Source organism: Marmota flaviventris, chromosome 1, assembly GCF_047511675.1.
Source record: "Marmota flaviventris isolate mMarFla1 chromosome 1, mMarFla1.hap1, whole genome shotgun sequence".
In the NCBI taxonomy this organism is placed as follows: domain Eukaryota; kingdom Metazoa; phylum Chordata; class Mammalia; order Rodentia; family Sciuridae; genus Marmota; species Marmota flaviventris.
Window position 1 is genome coordinate 181,050,701 of NC_092498.1, and position 26,035 is coordinate 181,076,735.

The 26,035-nt window shown below is 40.2% G+C and overlaps 1 protein-coding gene and 1 pseudogene across 7 annotated transcripts in view; one reads left to right on the top strand and one right to left on the bottom strand.

Annotated features, from left to right (window-relative positions):
* The window catches only part of Kat2b (lysine acetyltransferase 2B), a 104,016-nt gene that overhangs the window by 27,163 nt on the left and 50,818 nt on the right, over positions 1 to 26,035 (top strand). For 6 of the 7 annotated variants that reach the window (XM_071619445.1, XM_071619465.1, XM_071619476.1 and 3 more), the window contains exons 2-3: positions 5,407 to 5,533; positions 25,344 to 25,489. In XM_071619445.1, the coding sequence (XP_071475546.1) occupies positions 5,407 to 5,533; positions 25,344 to 25,489 (273 nt within the window). Of the gene's footprint in view, positions 1 to 5,185; positions 5,286 to 5,406; positions 5,534 to 25,343; positions 25,490 to 26,035 lie in introns of those variants that run through there. The other variant, XM_071619448.1, reaches the window with a different exon arrangement.
* On the bottom strand, positions 6,431 to 13,340 carry LOC114081724 (adenosine 5'-monophosphoramidase HINT1 pseudogene; annotated as a pseudogene).

The window sequence follows — 26,035 nt, forward strand, 5'->3', positions numbered from 1 at the left end:
TGATTTTTATTCTGGTCCATACATATTTCCTGCCAGTTTTACTCCCTGCCTTAAATAACCCACCATGGAAAACAACTTAGACTGCGGTTGCTAATGTGCCCAGATGCAAAAATCCACTGTGCTTGTCACAAGTGAAAGTGGTTACCTAGGTGAATGAGGAAAGAAATCCCCTGATTCCTTGGAGTTTTGAACTTTCGATTATTACCCACCTGACCCCTAATCCTAAAGCAGAAATCTTGCATCTTAATCAGTAATGAACCTTGACTAGTTCACTTGTTCGTCTTTGTGAGTATTGTAGGGGAATCCAGTGTTCTCTTGAGACCTTGGTTAAGGTATTGGTGGTGCTTTTCATCTCAGTATCAGAGAGATTTATAAATTTGGGGTTGTATTCATCCTGTTGTGTGCTTCCCTGTGTAAACAAATGTATAGTTGTTTCTGGTCTGGAAGTTCAAAGAAAAAATAGGATGATTTCATCATGTTAATTAGTTACCCAAAGGAAATGGATTTTTTTTTCCTTCTTTTTTAAACCTCAGTGACTACTATCATAGAAGAAAGTGGTGATGCTTACCTCTGTGACTGTAGAAAAAAGCAAAGGAAGGAAGGAAGGGATTTTGGAGACACCCTGTTCATGTCCTCCAGTTCTCCTCCTTCCCCAGTTCAAGCCCTTGTGGATCCTGTCTGAGACGGAGAGGGTAGATCCAGTAACCTAGCCTAGGTGACTCACAGGATTCCTCCCACCCCATTATCTTACTATCTGCAACTCTGTACCTTACAGTGCTCCAGCCTCCCTGGCCTTTGCTCTTTGTTGAGCAAGCCAGATAATCTTTTATCTTTGCCTGGCTGTTTCATCTTTTACTGGAACCCCACCCCCTACCCCCATATTGGGGATTGAACCCAAGGGTGATTTACCACGAGCACTATCATTTTCTAATACACTATCATTTATTTATTTTTCTTGCTCCATCCTCCACCACCCCCAATATAAGTGCCATGAGAAAAGGTTCTTAGTTTCCCATTGTTAGAAATACTGGGGGATGCTCTAAGGAATCAAACACGTGCTTGGAAATAGCTCTGCAAGGCAAACTTTTCTGTACCTGGCAAACAAACACATTGGGTGGGCAGTCTGCCTGTTTTAATGCCAAACGCAGCATTGCCCCTTGCTCTGATAGGAGGAGCTTGGTGTTACGATCTACTCAATTGGTAAATTTTAAAATTGGATGGTCAAAGGGAAGGGCTACAGTTAAAATGGCTAAGATTGGATCTTAATATCCCAATTTAGGGTAAATATTGTGTTCTGAAAATAGACAACTGAACTTTCTATTTCTCACACCATCTAGCAAAAGCGCCTGGTACATAGTAGGCCTTCAATAAATATTGTGGAATGAATCAGTAACACATCATGGTTCTTTGGCTAGAAATGTAGTTATTCAAACCTGAAGGTTTTTGGCAAGTACTGTATTTCCATTCCTTCTAGATTTGACCAGCCATACTTAACTACTTTTGGGGAACTATTTTGTCATTACTTTTCTTTCTATCTTTTTCTTTTCTATTTGGTAATGGGGGTTGAACCTGGTACCCTTTTTATTTTCTATTTTTAGACAGGGTCTTGCTAAGTTGCTTAGTGTCTCATGAAGTTGCCCAGGCTAGCCTTGAACTGGTGATCCTTCTGCCTCAGCCTCTTGAGCTTCTGGGATTACCGGCCTGCACCATCGCACCTGGCATGTTACCAATTTTTGACCTCACAATTGGGTCCTTGTTCCCTCTTTGGATTGTGGAACCAATGAAGGTTTATTCTTGGCCAAAGAGTTAACTAAGTCAGCATCTTGACCCTGGGGGTCTGGGAGGTTATAGGTGTAGGTTAAGAGAAATGAGGGGGAGGGATATGTTAATAAAGGGGAGGAATAGTCGTGTATTTTCTGAGAATTTGAGTGCCACCTCCTTTTTGCTCCTTTCATGGTTTTCATTGGTTGTTCTCAAGACAGTTATCAACTGTCATGGTGCTGGGAGGTGTACCGTCTAGCAGGCCAATGGGATTGGAATGAAGTTAGAGGCTGACAGTTGCTCTGGCAACCATCTTAGATCCAATTGGTTTTAGCTAGCCTACCTGAAGAGGGGCATCAGCCATTCTGTCCTCAAAGATAAGCAAGAGGACTGGGGTTGTGGCTCAGTGGTAGAGTGCTTGCGTGAGGCACTAGGTTCAATCCCTGGCACCACATAAAAATAAACATAAAATAAAGGTATTGTGTTTATCTACAACTAAAAAAAAATTTAAAAAAGAAAAAGGTGCCCTGGCACATGCCCGTAATCCTATTGGCTCGGGAGGCTGAGGCAGGAGGATCACGAGGTCAAGCCAGCCTCAGCAAAAGCAAGGTGCCTAAGCAATTCTGTGAGATGACCCTGTCTCTAAATAAAATATAAAACAGTGTTGAGGATGTGAATCAGGGGTCGAGTGCCCCTGAGTTCTCTCCTGAATACCCGGAAAAAAAAAAAAAAAGATAAGCAAGACTCAGTGGGGCAGAAATTAAGTTAGGTCATGTAGGCAACATGGAGAAACTAAGGGTGAATGAGGGCTGGTTTTAGTAAGGTTTATTGTGCAGATTCCTCTGGTGCCATCTCTGGGCTGATAAGAATTGTCTGATTAACTTCCTGTCTTTCCTATTTATGTCCTGCTGGTGGGGAAATAGGGGGAAGGCAGAGAGTTATTTTTTGTTATGTATAACCTTTATACCAAAGTGGCATATTCTGCACTCACTTCCCCTATGCTGGGCATTGAACCCAGGTTTGCTCTACCACGGAGGTGCATCCCCAGTCTTTTTTTAAAAAAATTGTATTTTAAATGTTGATGGACCTTTATTTTATTTGTTTATTTATATGTGGTGTTGAGGATCGAATCCAGTGACTCACACATACTAGTCACGTGCTCTACCACTGAGCCACAACCCCAGCCTTTCCCCGGTCCCTTTTTATTTTTTATTTTGAGACAGGGTCTCACTAATTTGCCTAGGCTGGTCTTGAACTTGTGATCCTCCTGCCTCAGATTCCCAAATAGCTCAGATTATGGATGTGTACCACCATGCCTGGCAAACCTTCCCTTCTCTTGAAGTTCTCACATGAATGTTCCCCCAAGACCCTTGACTCTGGGACCTTTATAATCTCTGAAGGGGTTTGTGGCTTATTGCAGAGAATTTCAAGTCTGAGCTAAGCTTGGTAAAATAGCAGTAGGGATAAGAGTTGGATCCTTCTTGGTGCCCTGCCAAAAGAGGGGCACTTGGTATTCACTGGGTCTGTAATTATGGGGCTTGCTGACATAAAGTCCTTCTGGCTGTGCCATATTCATTCTCATGTTAAAATGGAAGAAGAGGTCAAGTTGTATTTGCTGATTTCACAAGGTCCACTGGGCCTACTGTAAATAATTCATATTCAAGGCAGATTTTTCTTTCCACATTTCAAAACAAACTTTTCATCTTCTACATTGACCCCTCTTACCTTGCCAGTAACTAATTCCTTCTCTCCCTGTTCTCCTGTACCACACACACTTCAGACACTGTGGATAAGATCAAGGCAGCTGTCACTTAGAAAATTTCTAAAAATTAGATTTTTTATTAACTTCAGCCACCTGGTACCTGGGGTGAGGGCGAGGGAACAACGTGGAGAGCAAAAACCTCTGAGAGAACCGAAGATTGAACCCAAAGACCAATCAAAAATATCTGTACACATTGTTTCATAGAATAGTACAGTAGAATGTGAATGTGACATGTGAAATTTCAAGTGTTCTGGAAATGACATTTAAAAAGGTAAAAAGAAAAAATAAAAGGTTAAATTATCTTTAATGATCTTTTTTATTTAATCCTGTATGTCTAAAATAGTACCATTTCAATGTGCAATCAATATGAAAATTAATATCTAGGTGTCGTGGTACATGCCTGTTATCTTAGTTTCTCAGCTACTCTGGAGTAGAAAGACTAAGGCAAGAGGATTATAAATTCAAGGCCAGCCTGGGCCACTAGTGAGCCTGTATCTTAAAATAAAAATAAGCTGGGCCTGATGGCACACATCTGTAATCCCAGCTATTTGGGAGGTTGAGGCAGGAGGATCACAATTCAAGGCTAGCCTCAGCAATTTAGTGAGGCCCTAAGCAATTTAGCAAGACCCTGTCTCAAAAAGTGGAAAAAAAAAAAAAAAAAAAAAGAAAAAAAAAGGGCTGGGAATGTAACTCAGTGGTAAAGTGCCCCGAGTTCAATCCCTGGTACATATATAAATACATACATACAAATATATATAAAAGGCTGGGATATAGCAGTGGTATAGTGTCCCTGGGTTCAATTCCCAGTACTGGAATAAATGGTTCACATTTTTCTTTCAGCACCACTCTTCAGAAGTAGTGAGATCTACAGTACATTTCAATTTGGACTAGACACATTTCAAGTGCTCAGTAGGCACATATGGCTTAGTGGCTACCTACACTTTGAAGGCTTTGCCCTAGAATGAATCCATGGGTGTTTCCTTATTTGAACAATTTATTTTCTGTTTTCCCGCCACAGAAATGTTTTATTATTATTATTATTATTTTCTTTTTACAAAGAGAGAGAAGTATAAAAAGTATGTGGACAAAGTTAAAGATTTCTATCAAGTATTACTGAAATAATATCATGTTCTAGTACAGGAACTCTGGGAAGACACATAGGTAGAAACCTCAGGCTACATGACTACATGATGTCCTCTCCATTTCCACACCTGGGAGCCCGTAAAAGGTTTGGGGTGCGTGGGGCTTCAGCTAGGTGTACCCCATCGCATCTCACTGGGATTACAACTTCTGTAGGTCTGTGGGTTTCTCTTCTGGTCTGTGGGGTCAGTTTGGAGCAGGAGCCTTGGAGCTGGCAAAGCTGAGTCTTGCTCAGGTCCTTGCTGTGTTTATTGTTATGTGAGGAGTGTGGCTTGTTATTTTGGTTAGTTTTTTTTTTTTTTTCTTTTTTTTCTTTTGAGGTGCTAGAGAATGAACCCAGGACCTCACACATGCCAGGCAACTGCTCTACCAGTGAGCTACGTCCCTAGTCCAGCCCTGTTTTATAAAACTTTAGTGAAGGATTCTCTTGGAACTGACCCCTCTAGGGACACTCACCAAGGCAAGGGTGGCCCAGTGTGTGGGTCAGCTGTCTGAGCTGCAGCATGGAGATTCCAGCCAGCAACAAAACAAAACAAAACCCAGAATGCCCAAAGCAAATACTCCCTTTGCCTTTTTTATGAGTTTGTTTCTCTTGCCTAGGTAGAAAATGACAAAGCTGAGGGTGAGTTGTGTGAGAGGGTAGTTGTCATATAACCAGTGTGCATTGTTCTCATGGAAAAAAAAAAATCAGTCCATGGCTGCCTGTGACGGAATTTTTGTTTCTCTCTTTCTTCTTCTTCTAGGCCGAGGAATCCTGTAAATGTAATGGCTGGAAAAACCCCAACCCCTCTCCCACTCCCCCCAGAGCCGATCTGCAGCAGATCATTGTCAGTCTCACGGAATCCTGCCGGAGTTGTAGCCATGCCCTAGGTGAGTTCCAAAATCTTCTAGGTTGCCTGACTGTTCCTAACTTTTAATGAATTCTGTGGATTAACCCAACTTGAATGCTGTTTACTTCTATATGAGGCCAACCACAAAAGAGTCTCTCTAGTTTCCTGAGTTGGTTTCGTGGGAGAGACAGTCCATGCACTCACTGTTGGCATCGATTCATTATTTGTCTCTTTTCCCCTTTCAGCATGAGCTGAGTTGGACTGAAGGATTGCCAGATAACATGAAACACAGCAACTGAGCTATTTAGAATAAATAATGTGTAACATGTCCTGATTCGTTCTGATGGAGGGGCCTGAGGGTCTTTGAGCCTAGGATGGAAACCTCAACTAACTGGTTATTTGTTGTTATTTTCTGAATCTCTGAACTTTCTTGGAGGGTGCTTCATTTTATCTGCATGTACCTTTGTTTCTTGCATTTGCCAGTACTTTCTTTATTGGGGTTGCCCTCCATTGTGTTTCTTGAATGTTTACTTGTCTTTTCCTTTTCAACTTTTTTATCTGTCTCTGTAAGATAATCATTGTCAGGGTGGCAAGATAAGGCTTTGCTGCAGTTATTCAACAGGACTGAGATAATCTGTTACTCTGCATCTTTATAGGAGCGTCAGGGTAATTCTTCTGGGGAGGAGGTGCTGGGGATTGAACCCAGCATTTCTCATAAGCTAAGAACACACTATTGCTGAGGTATATCCCCAGCTGTAGGATTAAAAAAAAAAAAATTTTTTTTTAACCATGCAACATCTTCTATTATGTATAGTTTAAAAAAAAATATTTCCTCAATATCTCCACACACAAGCAGACTTAAGCATGCTGTTTAACATATTGAAAATTCAAATATAATTCTTGCCTAAAGAAGGGAAAGTTATTCCCCAATTCCTGCTTAACTGGAAGGCCATTTTATCTGCTGACCTCCAAAAACATGGAGATGAACGTGATAGACTGTCCCCTCTGCACCTTCATTTACCACCATTTAATAACCCTTCTTTGGTCCTTGACCAGCAGCACATTTCTTGCCATCAGTCATTAAATGTCCATGAAGAATTTTATCCACATCTTCTGCTGCAGAAATCTGGACTATATGGGAGGTTTTAATTTGTACTCAGTTGGAGTACAAAAAATGTGTTGGTGCTCGAGGGGAAATGTCATGGAAAGCAAGACACTGGCCATCCTCAAAAATGATTTTGGCTCAGATTTCCTTCCGAATGATCTTTCTGAAGATGGTGTTGTCGCCAGGCTGGGTGACCTGAGCCTTGGTGATCTCATCCTTCCCATGCTGCTAAAAACTGCTTTGACATTGTATTTTGTTTGAGTTGGTAACTTTTGCAGTTGTGGGGGATTGAACCCCACTCCTCACATATGCCAGGCACTGTTCTACTGCTGCAGTAGAAAAAAAAATAATGGGCACTTAGATTATTCTGGATATTTAAATTCCAGTTTACAGAGGATCTTGGGATATTATTCTTTCTTTTCTACCTTCAGTTATCCATTCTCCCAAATACTGTGAGTCCAGCTTCCTGTTCAGTATTACAAGGACATAGCTCTGGGCAGAACATGTACACTAAGGTCCTTGCTCCTTCCATCTGGCTATTTATAAGTAGGTAGCTTCTTTTGTCATCCTCATTATCTGAAGAGCTTCCTGCTGATCTAAATGGTGCAGTGCCAGCCCCCAAGGAGAACATGGTGTCAGGTTGAGTCTGAGGTTTTATGTTGTCTTCAGTTGAAGTGTATTTCAATATTTGTAGAGCAAAAAAGTAGGTAGCTTGATCTTCTCAGGAAGTCATGGCACTGGGGTAACTCCTGGAGAAGAAAATAGAACATAGAGCTCACAAAAGAAATAAACACTAATAATCACATCATTGTGTTGATTGTGCTACTGTCAAAGTGTAAGCCATGGTTTCTTTTTTTAAATCTTCGTTTCTCTCTCCTTCTCCCTCTATCCTTCTCTCTCTCCCTGCTTTCCTCCCTACCGTTTTTTCCACAGAGTCTTGCTGTGTTGCCCAGGCTGGCCTCAGACTCCTGGGTTTAAGCAATCCTCCTGCCTCAGCCTCCCACGTCCTTTGCCCCCCAGTAGCTCTAGTTCCAGCTCTAAACTGTTTGGTCCTAGCTGTAATTTTTTTTTTTTTTTTTTTTTTTTTTAAGTAGCAAGTATGAAAGGAAGACCTAAAAGTTACAGAACTGTCTTATGATTTACCGTTTTTACAATCTGTCCATGAGTGAACAATATTTGGTATCATCTCAGGAAATATGATGCAATAAAAAAAACTGGGCTCAAGAAATCCTTAAGCCCTGGGCTTGAACTGTATTTGGTTATTGATTGGGAAATCCTATTATCTCCCATCAATTAACATTTAAAAACAAGATCTTCTTTTCTTTTGTAGCTGAGCAGATTGTCTCCCTTCTGTGCTTGTAAACACACATGAATGCCGGAAGGCAGAAACAGTGTGTCACAGAAAACAGCCAACTTTGTTTCCTTTTATATTCTTAACAAGCTTTGAAAACAAATGTCCGGTATTTGCCAATATATAGTCAAGAATGAAGAATTAAAAAAAAAAAAACAAAATAAAAGGTACATGTCCTTTGACATGGCAAGTCCGTGCTTGAAATTTAACCTACATATAGATTAAGATGTGCCCTCAAATTAAGTGAAAAGCAGTTATTGCCTTATTTATGATATTAAAAATGCTATGAATAACCTAAATATCCCACTGTAGAAGATAATTGGTTGCATTATGAAAAACGATATTATAAAATTTAATATGGGGAATTTTTTTAAAAAAAGTATTTTCCAACATGGAAAGACGTTCTTAACTTATTATTAGCAAAAATTCAGGCCATGGGGCTGGGGGGAATAGCTCACTAGTAGATTTCCAGCATTGGCAAGGCTTTGGATTGCTTTCCTTAGCACCATAGACAAAACAAACAGCAAACAAAACAAGTCATAAGGCAGTCTGATTAGAGGTTTCATAATTTAAGACAAACTTATAAGATATTCCAGCCTGAGTTAAACTTCTGGCTGTTCAACCAATAGCTCTGAGAAAGGGCACATTACTTAATCTGCCTGGATCTCAGTATTTTCAGTGTGAAATGGGTTAATAATCATACTTACCTCATAGGATCAATTTGTGGATTAAATGATGTAAATCTTTTACATATTTTTTGGTACTAGGGATTGAACCCAGGGACACTTAACCATTGGACCATGTCCCCAGGATCTCACCAAGTTGCTTAGAGCCTTGCTAAGACTGCTGAGGCTGTCCTTGAATTTGCCATCCTCTTGCTTTGGCCTCCTGAGTCACTGGGATTATAGGCATGTGCCACTCTACCTGGCCACATGTAAAACTTTTAGAAGAGTACCCGATATACAGATATATGGTTATTAAGTTACTATTGTCCGTAGTAACATTGCAACACTATGCGGGGAGGGTTCTTTTACTTCAAACAGCAGATGTAAACATTGTCTAGTTTAAATAAGAGTTTCTTTTTTGGTACCAGGGATTGAACCCAGGGGCACTTAACCACTAAGCCACTCCCCAGCCCTTTTTTATATTTTATTTAGAGACAGGTCTCGGTGAGTTGCTTAGGGCCTTGCTAAGTTGCTGGGTCTGGCTTTGGACACAAATCTTTCTACCTTGGCATCCCAAATTGCTGGTATTACCAACATGTGCCACTGTGCCTGGCTAGCAAGTGGTTTTTGTAAGAAGGGTACTTACTGGTAGCTCTCAGAAGCCAAAAACAATGGGCAAATCAGTTTCTGTTTGGTTAAGGGAGAGTGCCTGTCATATGCCCAACTAGAATCCTTCAGAATTAACTACAGAATTATCTACCCTTATAATTAACTACATGGAAGGTGGTCCTGTCCCAAAATGCAGGGTGCTTCTTCAAGAATAGCACTGATTTCTTCATGAGGATAATCTTATTAGTTTAGAAAATAGATCATTTTAAAGCAAATATTGAGCTTTTAATTTTTAAAAAAATTTTTAGTTTTGTTTTATTTTTAGTGTACCACTGCACCCGGTTTTATATAGTGTTTTGACAATTATTTTCATCCCAGCATCTGTGTCCTGCCATAATTTGATACTCCTCTGTGTCTGGTGGACAAAAAACGCAGGAGTGAGAGAGCCTGATCTAGTGGAAAGGAATTTCAATTGGCAGTTAGGAAATAAGAATTTGGGGCCTGACCCCACAGTTTGCCATATCACTTCACCTTTTTGCAATTTAGTATCATCTACAGAATGAAATGGTAGATCTAGATTTGCTTGTAAAATACAATACCCTGTAACTACCTGGGGTTAATAATTGTCATCTGTAGAATAGACTACTGGCATTACAGCCTATTTTACCCTATTCTCTGGAATTATTTGATATTTTCAGGTAGACACATTCAGTTTATAAAAGTTTGACAAAGCACTTCTAACAAAGCATTTCAGTTGAGTCCAGCGTTTCTCCTCATTTTAATATTAATAAAAATTCCAAGCTGGGAACAGTGGTGCATTCCTGTAATCCTAGTGATTTGGGAGGCTGAGGCAGGAGGATTCCAAGTTTGAAGCCAGCTCCAGCAACTTAGGAAGATGCTGTCTCAAAAAAAAAAAGACTGGGGATGTGGCTCAGTGGTAAAGTGCCTTGGGTTCAGTCTTTAATACCAAAAATCCAACCAATTGACCAATCAGCCATCTATCCAACCAAAAAAACCCTCCTTATTTGGCATTGCTTATTTAAAAAGTAACCTGTTTTTATGACCAAGAAAGCAGGAAACAAACCATGTGATCAAAATACCATTGGAATTTCTGTTGTTATTTTTGGATTCCATTGTAATGAACTGAACCAGAACAAACTGGTGATTAAATTCAACCAGTGATAATTTTTAAAGGTTTTTTTATTCCCTTGGGTGCTGGGATGGAACCTGGGGCCTTTTAAGTACCAGGCAAATGCCTACCACTGAGCTACTCCCTCCCCACTTTTATTCAGCTTTTATGTATAACTTTTTCTACTTTTTTTTGGCACCTGCAATTGAACCCTAGGGCCCTTAACCACTGAGCCATGTCCCCAGCCCCCCTCCTTTTTTCTTTTCTTTTTTTTTTCTTTTAGAGACAGGGCCTTGCTAAGTCCTTAGGGCCTCACTAAGTTGCTGAGATTCGTCTTGAACTTGGAATCCTCCCTCCTCATCCTGTGGAGTGGCTGGGATTACTAGTGTGTACCACTGTATCTGGCTTCTGTAGAACTCTTTTTCTTTTTTTCAGAGCTGTTACCTTCATTGTGGGAATTAATCCTTGTTATTATAGTTATCTCTTTTTTTTTTTCTGCTTGTTTACAGTTATAACTTTCTATGGAAAGTAAGGAGCTAGCTCTAATGATTAAACAGGTATCTTATTTCTTGAGCAATAAAAGAGAATGCCAGTATTTTACTCACGGACTATTTCAAATATTTATGTGATTTAAGAAGATTATTTGACTCAACACATTTTCTTTTCTTTTCTTGGGGAGTGGTGGGGGGTACATCTGGGATTGAAGCCAGGACACTGTACCACTGAACTACATCCCCAACTCTTTTTATTTTTTGTTTTGAGACTGGGTCTTGCTAAATTGCCCAGGCTGACCTCAAACTTGTGATCCTTCTACTTCAACCTTGCTTCTCTTGCCTCAGAGTTGCTGGCATTGCAGGCATGAGCCGCCACATCCCACAACTCAACGCTTTTTCTCTGGCTACACCACATTTGCGTAGACCTCCAGCCCTTGATCCCTCTCAGTTCCCGTTTATACATGTGTGGTGCTGATGACAAATGGCATACCTCTGGGGCTCAGCTGGCACACTGACAGAGCTACCTGAAGGAAGTCAGCATTTTCTTCTTGGCTGAGTGTCCTCTGTTGGCTAATGCAGACTTGCAGATGCAGGTTTCTAACCTCATGGGGAGTTGTGAGAACAGAACAGCAGGATCTAAGGGCAGAACATGGAGAACATAGTCCTACTCACCTGATAGCTTACTTCTCTCTTCCTCTGGCTATGTAGTTCTGGTTTAGTCTCCCTCCAAAATCCCTTCAGCATTTCCTGAATTCAGCCTTTTCCTTATGATTCCTTGGCCCTGTCTGCTGCAGCTCCTGTTGTTCTTATTTCTATTCCTGCACACTCAGCATTCCTAGGAAGAAGTGATTGAATTTGGTCATGCTCTTGTGTTTACAGTCTCTGGGTTGCCTGTTATCCTCAGAGTGGAGTTCAGCAGATACTTCATGTCTGCATACCTTCCAGGCCTTTTCCCACCATCTGCATTGCGTTTTGGCTCCCAGGCTTGTGGGTTCTTTAAACTTTCCCTATCTGTGTTTTTGACCTGGAGGCTCACATGCCCTGTAATTCCTTTCTTTCATTTTTGGCCAGGGAATCCCCTTTTCCTCCAAGGCTTGACTCTCTAGGTCTTTGTAGAGGGAACAAGGTCCTCGGAGCTGTTGTAATGTTTCAGTTTATGTGATTATAATTGTACACACCTGTTGATTTGCTGAACTGTGATTAAGGGCCGACTTTTATAATTCAGCATATATTTAATACATTTGACGTAATTTGGTTTATTCCCTTTATTGATAAGTTATTGAAGTCACTGTATTGAAAAGGGGGCACTGGTTGCATTTATTGCAGACAAGCTTTCTTGGTGCATCATCTGTACTTGCACTGTCTGACAGAGTAGCTGCAAGGCCATTTGTGGCTTACTTGGATTGTGATTAGTTTGAATTGAAATGAGCTTCAAGTATAAAATGCACACCAATTTGGAAGACTAAGTATGAAAAAAAAGGTGGAAAATGGTAATATTAATAACTTTTTTTACCTGACAGAATGATAATACATTAGTAAAGTACATTTTTTATTGATTTCTTTTGACTCTGTGTGTGTGTGTGTGTGTGAGTGTGTGTGTGTGTTTGTGTTTGTTTGCATGTTACGGATTGACCCCAGGGATTTACGTATGCTAAGCAAATGAAGTGCTCTGCCACTGAGCTATCCCCCAAGGTTTTTTTTTTTTTCTTTTTTCTTGGTACTGGAGATTGAACTCAGGGGCACTCAACCACTGAGCCACATCCCCAGCCCTATTTTGTATTTTATTTAGAAACAGGGTCTCACTGAGTTGCTTAGTACCTCGATGTTGTTAAGGTTAGCTTTGAACTCATGATCCTCCTGCCTATCCTACTGAGCCGCTGGGATTACAGGGGTACACCACCACACCTGGCCCCCAAGTTTTTCTTTTAGTTTTTTTTTCGTAGCTAGTGGGATATTTAAACTTCTAGATGTGGCTCTCATTATATTTCTGTTGGATTTCTGTTCTTACTTTTAGACTGTTCTTTTTTCCATTCCATATCTATGATTATAAAAATGAAACAATTTTTGGGGGGGTACCAGGGAATGAATCCAGGGGGTGCTTAACAATGGAGCCACATCCCTACCCCTTTTTTAAATTTTTAATTTTAAAACAGAGTATCGCTAAATCGCTTAGGGCCTTGCCAAGTTGCTGAGGCTGACTTTGACCTTGCGATCCTCCTGCCTCAGCCTCCCTGGCTGCTGGGATTACAGGCATGCACCACTCTGCCCAGCGAGGAAACACTTTTAATTGATTAGCCTTTTGCAGTTCATTCAGTAGGCTTATTGTAGTTGTTAATTTTACCTCTTCTAGCCTTGATCCCATGTTCCCATGAACAAAACATGTATTTGACCAGCTTTCAAATCCTGTAGACAGGATGCCATTTGCTTTTGGTCCAAAGAAGCGTGGACATGTTAGTTTCCTGCTCAGCTGCTGCCCATGCACAATGCAGGGCATGTGAGGACTGGCAGGCTGTCCTCATGAGAAGTGCAGGTCAGTGATACATGGAGCCAGAGCTTAGTAAGGGTCATAGCACACAGTGACAGTGTGCTTCCTGTTCTCAGCAAGGCAACAGCTGCACTGTGATTCTTGGCAGCAGACACATGGTGGGTCACCCTGTGGTACCCTGGGTGTTTGCAAGTCTAACATAGTACAAAGATGGGCCAACATGCACCCTCCTGGAGAGATGTAAAATAAGCAAAACCTCCTCCATTCCTCTGATTTACACCTTCCCTTCCCTTCTTCTGGCCCTCCACATATAAGGGACACTGGGGGAACTGAGTCCTGCTGGGAGGAATGATCCTTTCCCATAAGTCACGGATTAGCCAGTTCTTGAGTAATTATTACTGATGATTTGTAACAGGCTCTTGGAAGGCCATTTGAAATAAAAGCTGGATTATCAAATTCAGATGGAAGAAAGATTTTTGAAAACATTTTTATTTGGAAATAATTGGAAGCTTACATAATAATTACAAGGATAGAAATGAAGAATTTCCCATATATCCTTTCCATAGATCTAGCTATTGGTAACATTTTATCCAGTTTGCTCTGCCATTTGTTCTTATTTACATGCAGATATAACACAATACAAAATAGCTTTCCCTATATTATATAAGTTGCATATATATATATATATCATAGCCCTTTTCCTCTCAATATTTTAATCTGTGTTTTCTAGAAGTAAAGGTATTATTTTATATAACATCAGTTCCATTACTAATTGTGGTAATTTAACAATAATGTAATGCTTGTGTCTAATTTATGGCTTGTATTCTAATTTTATCAGTTGACCCAAAAATGTCCTTCATATTTTTTTTTCTGTATCAAACATCCAGTCTAGAATTATATATGTATCTAGTTGTCATGTCTCTATATTCTTTAATCTGGAATCATTTCTCAGCTTTAATTTTTTATTTTATTTTTTTATTTTGTGATGTTGACATTTTCATAGAGACATTTTTTTTAAAAACTCATTAAAATGCTAGGTGAAATTCATTTTTGTTACCTTTTGGTTAGTAGGAAAATTGTTTGCAGTGCCTTAAATGCCAAACATAGATTTTGACTTTATACAAAATTAAAAGTTTGTATACAGCCAAACCAAACCAATGAAACACAAATCTCAACAAAATCCATAAGCATTTGCAATGAATAGAACAGACCAAAGGTTAGTACCTAAAATTCTTTTAAGGCAGTAATAAAAAGAGCAGCATACTAAAAGACCAAACCCAGGAACTGGACAGTGCTCAGGAGAACAAATAATAATAGCCAATAATATAAAAAACTCCTAGGCCATTCCAGTAAATGCAGATCAAAGCTTTGGGGCCTTCATTAATTTTCAAAAGATTGATTAGATTATTGGTAGGGATTCTCAACTGTAGGCAAGAGTGTAGGGGAAGGATTATTCTCTAATCTTGCTGAGACAGTGTACATCAATGCAAACTTTATGAGGGAGTATTAAATTAGGAAGCATACGTCAAAGCTTAAAATAGCAGTGACCTGCGAGTCATGACTTCAGTCTCAGGTTAATTGTGAGGGAATTGTGCATTGTAGTTGAGAGATTTTTATTATAATTTCCCCCCACACCTCTCCCTGGTACTCGGGATCCAACTCAGGGCTTTGTTTGTGCTAGGCAAGCTCTACAACTGAGCTATATCCCCAACTTTTTAAATTTTATTTTATTTTACTCATTCACTTTTAAAAGGAGGGAAGACTTGCTTTGGCTCGTGGTTTCAGAGATTTCAGGGCATGGTCACTTGGTTCCATTGTTTCTAGGGCCAGTGGTGAGGAAGGCCGTGGCAGAACAAAGGTGCTCACCTCATGGAGGCCAGAAAGCAAAGAGAGAATTCTTTTTATTTTATTTTGGAACTGGGTCTTGCTAAATTGCCCAGGGTGACCTTGAACTTGTGATCCTCCTGCCTTGGCCTACTGAGATGCTGGGATTATAGCCAGAGGCTGTGCCACCATGCCCAGGAAGGCATGTCTTTTTAAGAAAGCATGCATTTTAATGCTAGGATACAGCTCAGTGGTAGAGCACTTGCCTAGCATACATGAGGTCCTCTATTTGATTCCTAGCTCCACAAAACAAAACATGCTTTTTAGATAGTGGAAGAGTACCTACTTGTATCAAAAATGCTTAAGATTAAAGAAATGTTTCTTTTAATAAGGACTGACCCTTTTTTGGTTTAATGTGAGTTGATTTTCAGTACAGTAAATTGTTCAGCTTTGCAGTTAGAAGGGGGTACATCTGGGTGTTGGCCCAGGATGGGGTTGAGTACAGTAATAAGTAACAAGTCTGATGTTGGTCAACAGCCCCAAAGGGCAAGGAGCAGTCTTTGAATTTGGTAGAGATGGGATTGTTTGAGGGGGAAAATGCTATTTAGAGACTACCCTGGCACCAGGAAGAACAGGGTGAGGGCTATTTTCTCAGTGGAAGCTTGAGATCCCAATGGCTACAAAAGCAGTAAGGGGAAATGCTGTATGACTTTGAGAGAAGGTGAGGAAGCTCAGCTGAATCTGGTGGCTGACTGTGTGTGGAGGATAAAGGACACTGGAGGAGTAAATCACTGGCTCTTCAGCAGAAGTGTAACTGGCTGGAAGGAGCTGTTGTTTTGAGAGTGTTGTGAGGATGGGTCCGAGTCTGGTTTGCTATGATGATGATGATGATGGTAGTGGTAGTATGTGTATTATTGTAATGATGAGGCTCTAGGTGGCTTTTTGGGGAAGACTGGTGTTTGAGAAGAGTTTTGCTGGTGATGTGGATTTCGTGAGAACCAAAGCTGAGATTCGGGTGCTTAGAAACTGAGTTGGGTGAGGACTGAAAAGGAGCCTTGGTCAAAAGGGGTCCATCAGTGGCCTCCTTGGAGAGGGGAGCATTAGAGAGTTTGAGAACTCTTTGCATCTGGACTACAAAGTATTCTAGAGCACAGTTACAATTGTCCTTGTATGACTTCTTAGTTACACTCCAGCCCTTTTTATTTTTTATTTTGAGGCAGTGTCTTGCTGAATTGCTGAGACGGTCCTTGAATTTGCAGTCCTCCCTCAGCCTCCCAAGTTGCTGGGATTACTGGTGCGCACACCACTGTGCCCGGCTTACTTGTGTGACCTTCTTTTCAAGAGAAGCTACTCTTTCGTTGTAACGTGTCCAGGCTTTTTTTACCCACCTTTCAAGCCATTTGTCCACAGCTTCTATCTTCATCTATTAGTCCCCTACCCTATTATTGTAGGATGCGTAACCCATCTCACTCATGATCCTTCTTCTGCCTCAGCATTCCCCTTTCCACCCCACTTCTACCTGTCCTTTGTCACAGGAAGAAAGACACTCTTTTGCTATAAAAGTGATCCATTTCTCCAGTAAAGCTTCTCTCTTCCTTCCTTCTAGCAAACTCCCACAGGTTCATTTATATCTGCCCCCATCTCCACCTCCCTGTTCCTTTCTACTTTGGGCTACAGACTGAGGTTTGAGGAAATATCATAGATTTCATTACGGGCAGAGTCAGAGGGAATTTAGGTCTCATTTTCTGAAGGATCAGTCAGCTTTCTGTTGCTTTGACAAAATACCTGAGCTAAATCAACTTAAATGAGGAAAGGTTTATTTTGGCTTATGGCTTCAGTCCATGGTCACTTGCCATATGGTTTCTGGGCCTGTGGTGAGGCAGAGCATCAGAGCAGGGAGTGTGTGGCGGAATGAAGCTGCTTACCCCATGGCATCTGGGAAGCAGAGAGAGGAAGTGCCTGTGTACCCTTCAAGGGCATGTCACGAGTGACCTACTTCCTCCATGTAGGCCCCCCCCTCTCAATAGCTAGGAGCTGGAGAACCAAGCCTTTAACACAGGATCCTTTTGGGGACATTCCAGTTTCACGCTGACATTAAGCATTTAAATTTTTACCTAGGCTAGTTTTCAAAATAAGAAGATAAGCAGTAGTTTTATAATAAGCAGTAGTTTTCAATCCCAAGGGAAGGGAACGGCCCTTCTGTTTGAACCAAAGCAGCTCTTTCTAATTCAGAGTCAGAATCCATTTGGGTCAAGTGTTTTGTAGTCTTAAGAAAAGTGAGTCATTGCTCGAACTAGTCAAATCTTTCCTCTTGGTGTCCATTTCCTCAAAACTAAAGTAAGGAAAAGGCCTCTAAGCAAAATTTTCTTTCTTAGGAGGATGACAGAATTTTGTATTCCTGTTGATTTTTTAAAAATTTTTTTATACCAGGGATTGAATTCAGGGACACTCGATCACCGAGCCACATCTCGAGCCATGTTTTGTATTTTATTTAGAGACAGGGTCTCACTGAGATGCTTAGTGCCTCACTGTTGCTGAGACTGACTTTGAACTTGTGATCCTCCCGCCTCACTCTCCCAAGCTGCTGGAATTATAGTCGTGCACCACAGCGCTGGCTGTTAATTTTCTTATATTATTACGAGAATGAATGTATAAGCACTTCAATAACTGGTGTGTTGATTTCTACCCAGAATAGTATATTAAAAGCTGGAGTATAATAGCTCAGTGGCAGAGTACTTGCCTTTCATGTACCGGGCCCTGGATTTGATTCTTAGAACTGTGAAAGAAAAAAAAAAAAGTGCATTAAAATCGAGATGGCCCATCACACTTTGGAATAAATGATCATATTTTTGGCTAAGGAAAAAGAAAAGTGATTCATCGGCTTTAAAATCAATCATGGCATCCATTTCCATGAGTTCTCCATTGTATGTTAACACCTCGATTAGAGTGTTTTATATTATATAGTGAAGACTCTGAAGGGATTAATACGATTCTTTTCATAGTTTACCACTAAAAAGAGATTAAAACTTTACAAGGCAAAAATAATCTTAAATAAAATTATTTCTGCAAATAACTGACACAAAATTTTTGACCTAGTTGTTTTCCGAATGAGGCCTGTCCCCCAAAGGCTTCAGATTGACCTTCAGGAAAATTTTGCATAGTCTCCAGAAACAAAATGACCTGGCAAACATTCTACCAAAGGAGAATTCTAATTTTAGGGTATGTTTTAGAAAGTGATGAAGCTAAGTATTGTATAGTCAAAAGTAAAGTAATAAATTTGTACATTAACTTTTTTCTAATTTAATTTTATGCATTTTAATTTTGTTCTGTTTTTCATTTTTTGAACATTAATTTTTGTTTTTACATACATGTACTTTTTTTGATGTATATTACAATTTATACATGATACGGTGTTGTCAGTTTTTCAGTTTAGATGGATCCATTAGATTATTCAGGGAGGCAGATTATAAGAGTCCTTCTCTTGCCTTTTGAAGCTGCTTCCTTTGGGGGCCTATTGCCTTGGCCAGTTACTCTGCTTTTCCTTTACTCTTTTTTGCATTAGAAAGGAATAAAAGGTTGGTGCCCTCTGTCCCTCTAATTTTCAACCCTTTAGTTTTTTCCCCAGCTTTATTAGGGCTTAATTGACAAATAAAAATTGCATACATTCATCCAGCCCAATTGTTACCCATATAGGGTAAAGTTACCTGGATTGGAGTACATACCTTTTTTTGGGTGGGGGTGGGGTACCAGGTATTGAACTCAGGGGCACTTGACCACTGAGCCACATCCCCAGCCCTATTTTGTATTTTATTTGGAGACAGGGTCTCACTGAGTTGCTTAGTGCCTCACTTTTGCTGAGGCTGGCATTGAACTTGCAATCCTCCTGTCTCAGCCTCCTGAGCCACTGGGATTACAGGCATGCGCCACTGAGCCTGGCTGGAGTACATATCTTTTATTAATTCCTTTGTTTCTTCAATAAAAAATTGTTACAAAATGGAGGGATTATAAAAACATTGTGAGTGGGAGTGTGGCTCAATGGCAGAGTGCCTGCCTAGTATGAGACAGGCTGTGGGTTCAATCACCAGCACACAGATAGACAAATTGTGTATATTTATGCTGTACAATATGATGTTTTGACGTATGTATGTTAATCAGCTTACTCTAAGGGAAAAGTTTATTTTGGCTCATGGATTCAGAGATTGATATCCATGATCTCTTGGCCCTGTTGCTTTGGGCTTGTGGCAGCGTAGTACATCATGGTGGTTGTACATGATAGAGTAGGCCTGTTCACCTTGTGCCAGCTGGGAGTCAAAGGAAGAGACCAGGGTCCCAATGTACCCTTCAAGGGCATGCCCCAATGACCTAACTTCCTTTCACTAGACCCTACCTCCTAAAGGTTCGTCTCCCAATACCACCACAGGCTGGTTGACCAAGTCTTTAACACATGAGCCTTTGGGGGACACTTACCAAGCCTATTGTGCATAGATTAAATCAAGCTAATACATCCATCACCTCACATGCTTATCATTTTGTTTATTGAGAATATTTAAAATCAGTTCTTGGTAGTTTCCAAGTATATATTATTATTAAGTGTACTTATCCCATACTTTATGATAAATCTTCAGAACATATTTTTTCCTGTGTAACTTTGTACCCTTTAACCAACATCACCACCCATCCTTCTTTTTTTAAAAAAATATTTGTTTTGTAGTTATAGATGAATGCAATATTTTTATTTTACATTTATGTGGTGCTGAGGATTGAACCCAGTGCCTCATGCATGCTAGGTGAGTGCTCTACCTCTGAGCCACAACCCCAGTCCCACCACCCATCCTTCTAACCTGCATCCTAAGTCCTTCGTAACTATCATTCTGCTCTCTGCTTTTTTGGAGAATTTGCTACTTTTATGCTATTTTATTTTATTTTTTGGTCCTGGGTATTAAACCCAGGGGTGCTTTACCACTAAATCTGAAGTCAGCAAAGTAGCTGAGGCTGGCCTTGAACTTGAGATGCTCTTGCCTCAGCTTTCTGAGTTGCTGGAATTATAGGTATGCACCACATGCCAAACTGGGTTTCGTTTCTTTTCTTTTTCTTTCTTTTTTTTTTTTTTTTTTTGGTGTTGAGAATTGAACCCAGGGATTCACTCATGCTAGGCAAGTGCTCTGTCATTGAGCTGCATCTCCAGCCTGTTTAATTTAATTTGAGGTCGATTCTCTCTAAATGCTCAGGCTGGCCTGAACTTTCTATCCTATTGCCTCAGCCTCACGAGAAGCTAGAATTCCAGGCCTGTGCAAGCTTTGTCCATTCCATTTCTCACTTTTGAGAAATCTTTATGATGGTTACCATAATGGCTGCGCTAATTTATATTCCCGCCAATAGTGGACAAGGTTTCCCTTTTCTCCAAGTCCTCAACAACACTTAATCTTTCCTTTTATTTATAATAGGCCATCCAAACAGGTGTTAGGTGACATCTAATTTTAGTTTTGATGATTAGTGATGTTGAACTTTTTAAAAATTTAAGTATCTGTTGGCCTTTTTCAGTCTTTTGAAAAAATTTTATTTAGGTTGATTACCCATTTTTTAAATTGAATTATTATTATTATTATTTTTGTTATTGATTTCCTTCTGTATTCCTTAAATTCTTTGTCACATTTATAGTTTGCAAATGTTTTCTCCTATTCTGTAGATTGTTTCTTCATTGTGTTGATTTTTCCCCTTTCTGTGCCCAGAGTTTCTCAGATTGATGCAATCCTGTTTGTCTCTGTTGTGTTGCTTGTGCTTTTGGGTTCAATCCAAAAAAACTTTGCCAAGACCAATGTTGAGAAGCTTTCCCCTCGCTGGCTGTGGTGGCATACGCCAGTAATCACAGTGACGGGGGAGGCTGAGGCAGGAAGATTGCAATTGCAGTTCAAGGCCAGCCTCAGCAACTTAGTGAGACCCTGTTTCAAAATAAAAATAAAAAGGAATGGGAATTTGGTTCAGTGTTAAAGCACTCCTGAGTTTAATCCCCGGTAGAAAACCAAACCAAACCAAACCAAACCAAACCAAACCAAACCACAACAACAAAAGGAAGCTTTCCCTTTTACAATCTTGGGTCATTTGTTTTAATCCATTTGAGCTGATTTTTTTTTTTGGTACATACTGTGAGATAAATGTCTAATTTCATTCTTCTGCATGTGGAAATTTAGTTGTTCCAACACCATTTATTGAAGAAACTGTCTTTTCCCCATTGTGTGTTCTTGGCATCTTTGTTGAAAATCAGTCAAGTGTAAATGCATGGATTTATTTCCAGGTTCTCACTTTCCTTCTTTTTATTTCCTTCCCCACCCACCCCCCTTTTTCTTTTGTGCTGGTAGGGATCTCACATACTCTAGGCTAATGCTTTTACCACTGAACTCCAGTCCCAGTCCCCGTTTCTAGGTTCTCTATTGGTCTCTCTGTTTGTTTTTATGTCAGTATCATGCCATTTTGATTACTATAACTTGGAAGTAGATTGCTTTGTGGTTTCTTTTTTTAGGGTGCTGGAGATGAAACCTCAGGGACTTGAGTATGGTAGACAAGCTCTGTGCCACTGAGCTAAAGTTCAGCCCCTGATGTAGATTTTTAAATCAGGAAGTATGTGATGCCTTCAATTTTTTTTTCTCTCTCTCTCTTTTTTTTTTTTTGCTCAAGGTTGTTATTACTATTTACATCTTTTATTTCTGTATCAATTTTAGAATCGCTCTTTCTATTTGTGTGAAAGATGTCTTTGAAATTTTGGTAGTGATTACATTGAATCTGTAATTCACTAATTTTTTTGGTGATACCAGAGATTGAACCCAGAGCCTTGTGCATTGAAAGGCAAGCACTCTACCAACTGAGCTATGTCCCCAGCCCCCATTTTAATGATATTAATTCTTTCAATATTTGAACACAAGATATCCTTTTTAAAAATATTTATTTCTTTTAGTTGTACACAATACCTTTGTTTTTATTTAATTATTTTTATGTTGTGCTGAGGATCGAACCCAGGGCCTCGCATGCGCTAGGCGAGCGCTCTACCGATGAGCCACAACTCTAGCCCACAAGATATCCTTTTATTGATTGATTTCTTCTTCACCTTTATAAATTTTTTATAGTTTTCCATGTACATATCTTTTACCTCCTCAGTTAAGTTTTCCCTTGTTATTTCTTTTTATCCATTGGTTGTTGAAGGACATGTTGTTTAATTTTTACATATCCAAACTTCCTCCTGTTATTGATTTCTAGTTTTACATCCTTGTGGTGGGAAAAGACCCTTGGAATGATTCAGTCCTTTCTGAATTTGTTAAGGTTTGCTTTGTATCCTAATATGTGATCTGTCCTGGAGAAAATTCTACATGTGCTTGAGAAGAATCTGTATTCTGTTGCTGTTGGATACAATACTGTGTCTATGTCTGTTGGTTCCATTTGGTCTAAAATGTAGTTCAAGTCCAGTGTTTTCTCACTGATTTTCTGTCTAGATGATCTATCCATCATTGAAAGTGTGGTATTGAAACCCCTTATTATTGTGCTGTGATCTGCAATCTTTCTACCCTTTCAGATCTGTTGCTTGTTTTATGTATTTATGTGCTTCAGTGTTGAGCACATATATTTATAATTGTTATATCCTGATAAATTGACCCTTATCATTATACAGTGCCTTTTTGTTCTCTTTTTATAGTTTTTGTCATAAAGTCTACTTTATTTTGGAATGGGGTACAGCTACGCCTGCTTTTTAAGCACATTTGGAAGCTCCCCATTCTTTGGCATTTAACTCTCTTACTTCCTTGAGAATTATTCTTTTTTCTTTTTACGTGGTGCTGGGGCATTGGGGCGTTGGGCATGCCAGCCAAGTACTCCATCACTGAGCTATAGCTGAGATCTCTGTTGCCCCTGTTCAAAAATTTTGGAGACTGGATTTCTCATTAAGTTGTCCAGGCTGGACTTAGATATGATCCTCCTGCCCCAGCAGCCCAAGGAGCTGGGATTTAGGTGGATTTCACTGCACCCAGCTCTGAAAATGCTTTTGTTTAGGTATCTGAGGTTAAGCTCCCCAGAAGCCAACTCTGAGACAAAGATTTAGTATAGGTAGTTTATTTGAGCTGAAAGTAGAGGAGTTGGAAAGTAAGACAGAGGAAACCAGTACAATAAATGTGGTTAATTACTAAGCCAGATTTCACTGTGGGCAATGACAATTAATTATATGAGGGAGATATACTAACTTCTTCAGGTTTGGTAGAGTGCTTACCTTGCATGCAAAGGCCCTTGGTTTGATTCCCCAGCACCGCCCCCCTCCCCCCCCCAAATCACAGCAAAACAAATATTGTTTTGTTTCATCTCCCTTTAAAACAGGTGAGGAGCTGGCATGGTGGTGCACACCTGTAATCCCAGTGACTTGGGAGTCTAAGACGGGAGGGTCACTTGTGAGGGGTACACAGGTGGCAGAGTAAGTTACAGTGACAGGAAAAGCCTTGAGGTAGAGAAATGGAGCCACTGGTAGTTGAAAGCCAGGAGCTGTGGTAAATAGAGGATGCAGGTGGTACTACCAGTATCCTGAACCCAAGGATTCCAATTGAGCATGGTTTGATGACAAGAGCACTGTGTTCTCCAGGGTAGATTGACTTGTGCCCACCACCTAGAAGAGATTCCTTAATAATCTTTAGTTCCAGCCAGGCATCGTGGTGCATGCATGTAATCCTAGTGACTCGGCAGGCTGAGGCAGGAGGATTGCAAGTTCAAAGACAGCCTCAGCAATTTAGCGAGGCCCTAAGCAAATTAGTGAGACCCTGTCTCAAAATAAAAAGGGCTGGGGATGTGACTCAGTGGTTAAGTCCCCCCTAGGTTAATTCCTGGTACTGAAACCAAACCAAACCCAACCAAAACAAAACAAATAATCTGGGGGATATAGTTCAGTTGGTAGAGTGCTTACCTTGCATGCAAAGGCCTTGGGTTTGATCCCCCACACCACCATCACAAAAAAAAAAAAAAAAAAAAAAAAACAAAAACAAATAATCTTTTGTTCCATCTCCCTTTAAAACAGGTGAGGAGCTGGCATGGTGGCACACACCTGTAATCTCAGTGACTTGGGAGGCTAAGACAGGAGGGTCACAAATTCCAGGTCAACCTATCAGTAACTTAGAGAGGCCCTAAGCACATTAGTGAGACTCTGTCTCAAAATTAAAAATAAAAAGGGCTGGGGATGTGGCTCAGTGGCCAAGTACCTCTAGGTTCAATCCCCAGGATTAAAAAAAAAAGGAAATATGAAATATATATTTGTAGGTGCTTTAGAATTTGAGTCAATCATTCTTGACTTTTGAACCCTTGTTGGATGAGTGAAGTTTGATGAAACAGTATTTAATCTCTCTAAGTCTTGGTTTCCTTATCTGTAAAATGGGATTACAAATTAATACTTTTATGGGATTGTTTGAGGATTAAATGAGATGATTTTGAGAGATGGACAAAATTTGGGTAGGGAAGACAACAAGATGGAGGGAGAGGGTAAGGTCAATGGGAGTTCACTAAAATTGTAGTAAGGCAACAGAACAAAGGTAGGAAAGTATGTTTGGGGGCTACATCGTGGAGGACATTAACTGAATCCCGAGCTAAAAACAGTCTTGGGACTGCTGCAGAAACAATGAGATTTTGGTGTGTCTCAGGCTGAGGGAATGGACCTCAGTCTTTACACTGTAATGATATTTGTGGCCAACTGAGCATTCCTTAGGACTTAGAACTAAATCTTGAGGGAATGTGGTTTTCCGTACCTCTGAACCACAGATCTACAAATCCTGGATCAATGTCTAGGACTGTAGAGAAATAGAGAACTCTCTTGGTGTGGTGGAGAATTTATTAATGTGGAAACATAAGAACTTGACCCTCTCATTACCAGACTTGTTGCTATAAATTTCAGTTTTTTTAAAAAGTTTCAGTTCTTCAAATACGCATTATTTGAATACATTAGCTCCTTGCCCACTTTTTAGTGTTGGATAGGAAGGCTAATTACAAGTAGATTTTATGAGAAGGATTCATCCTAAAGGGTTCAGAAATTCCCTTTTGTGGATTCATTAGGCAACCTAATCGATTGAAGGGAAGTTTTGTGAGAGAGAACCTTCCGTTTTCTAGTGGGGAGTAACTGTGGTTTTCCAACTGAATTCTTACACATACGTGTTGTTCCTTTGGTCTCATCTTAAGCTGCTCATGTTTCCCACCTGGAGAATGTGTCAGAGGAAGAAATGAACAGACTCCTGGGAATAGTATTGGATGTGGAATATCTCTTTACCTGCGTCCACAAGGAAGAAGATGCAGATACCAAACAAGTTTATTTCTATCTCTTCAAGGTGAGATTTCAATATTTTAAAAGGCTTTTCTTCTCCCTCCTTTTCTACACATGCTCAGTCTCCACATGCCAGGCTGTGGGTGTGGAGACTCTCAGCTTATGGTATATTTTTCCCTCAGGGCTTGTGCAGCATGCCATGGATTCTCTCAAATGACCTGCCATGCCTTGGATGCATCACTCTCCTTGAGCTTCTTCATGCTTCTATGCAAAATTACATATCTTGATTTGCATAGACTTATAGATTTCTTTCTGTCCACCCAACAAATATTTATTGCACACCTGCTCTGTGCATGGCACCAGTGTAGCATGAGGGATAGATCCGTGGTCGAGACTCTGTCCTTATGGAGGTTATTCAGCAGGGGAGGCAGACTGTTGATGAGTCAATAATATATTTTCAGGTGGTGCTAAGTGCTGTGAAGAGAAACAAAGTATAGGGTAAGTGAAATCAGAATGGCAAGAATGGTGGGGGGCAGGGGGCATGCCAGTGAGGAAGGCAGTTAGGAAATCCTCTCTGAGGAGATGGCATCTGAGTAGAAATGGAGCAGGA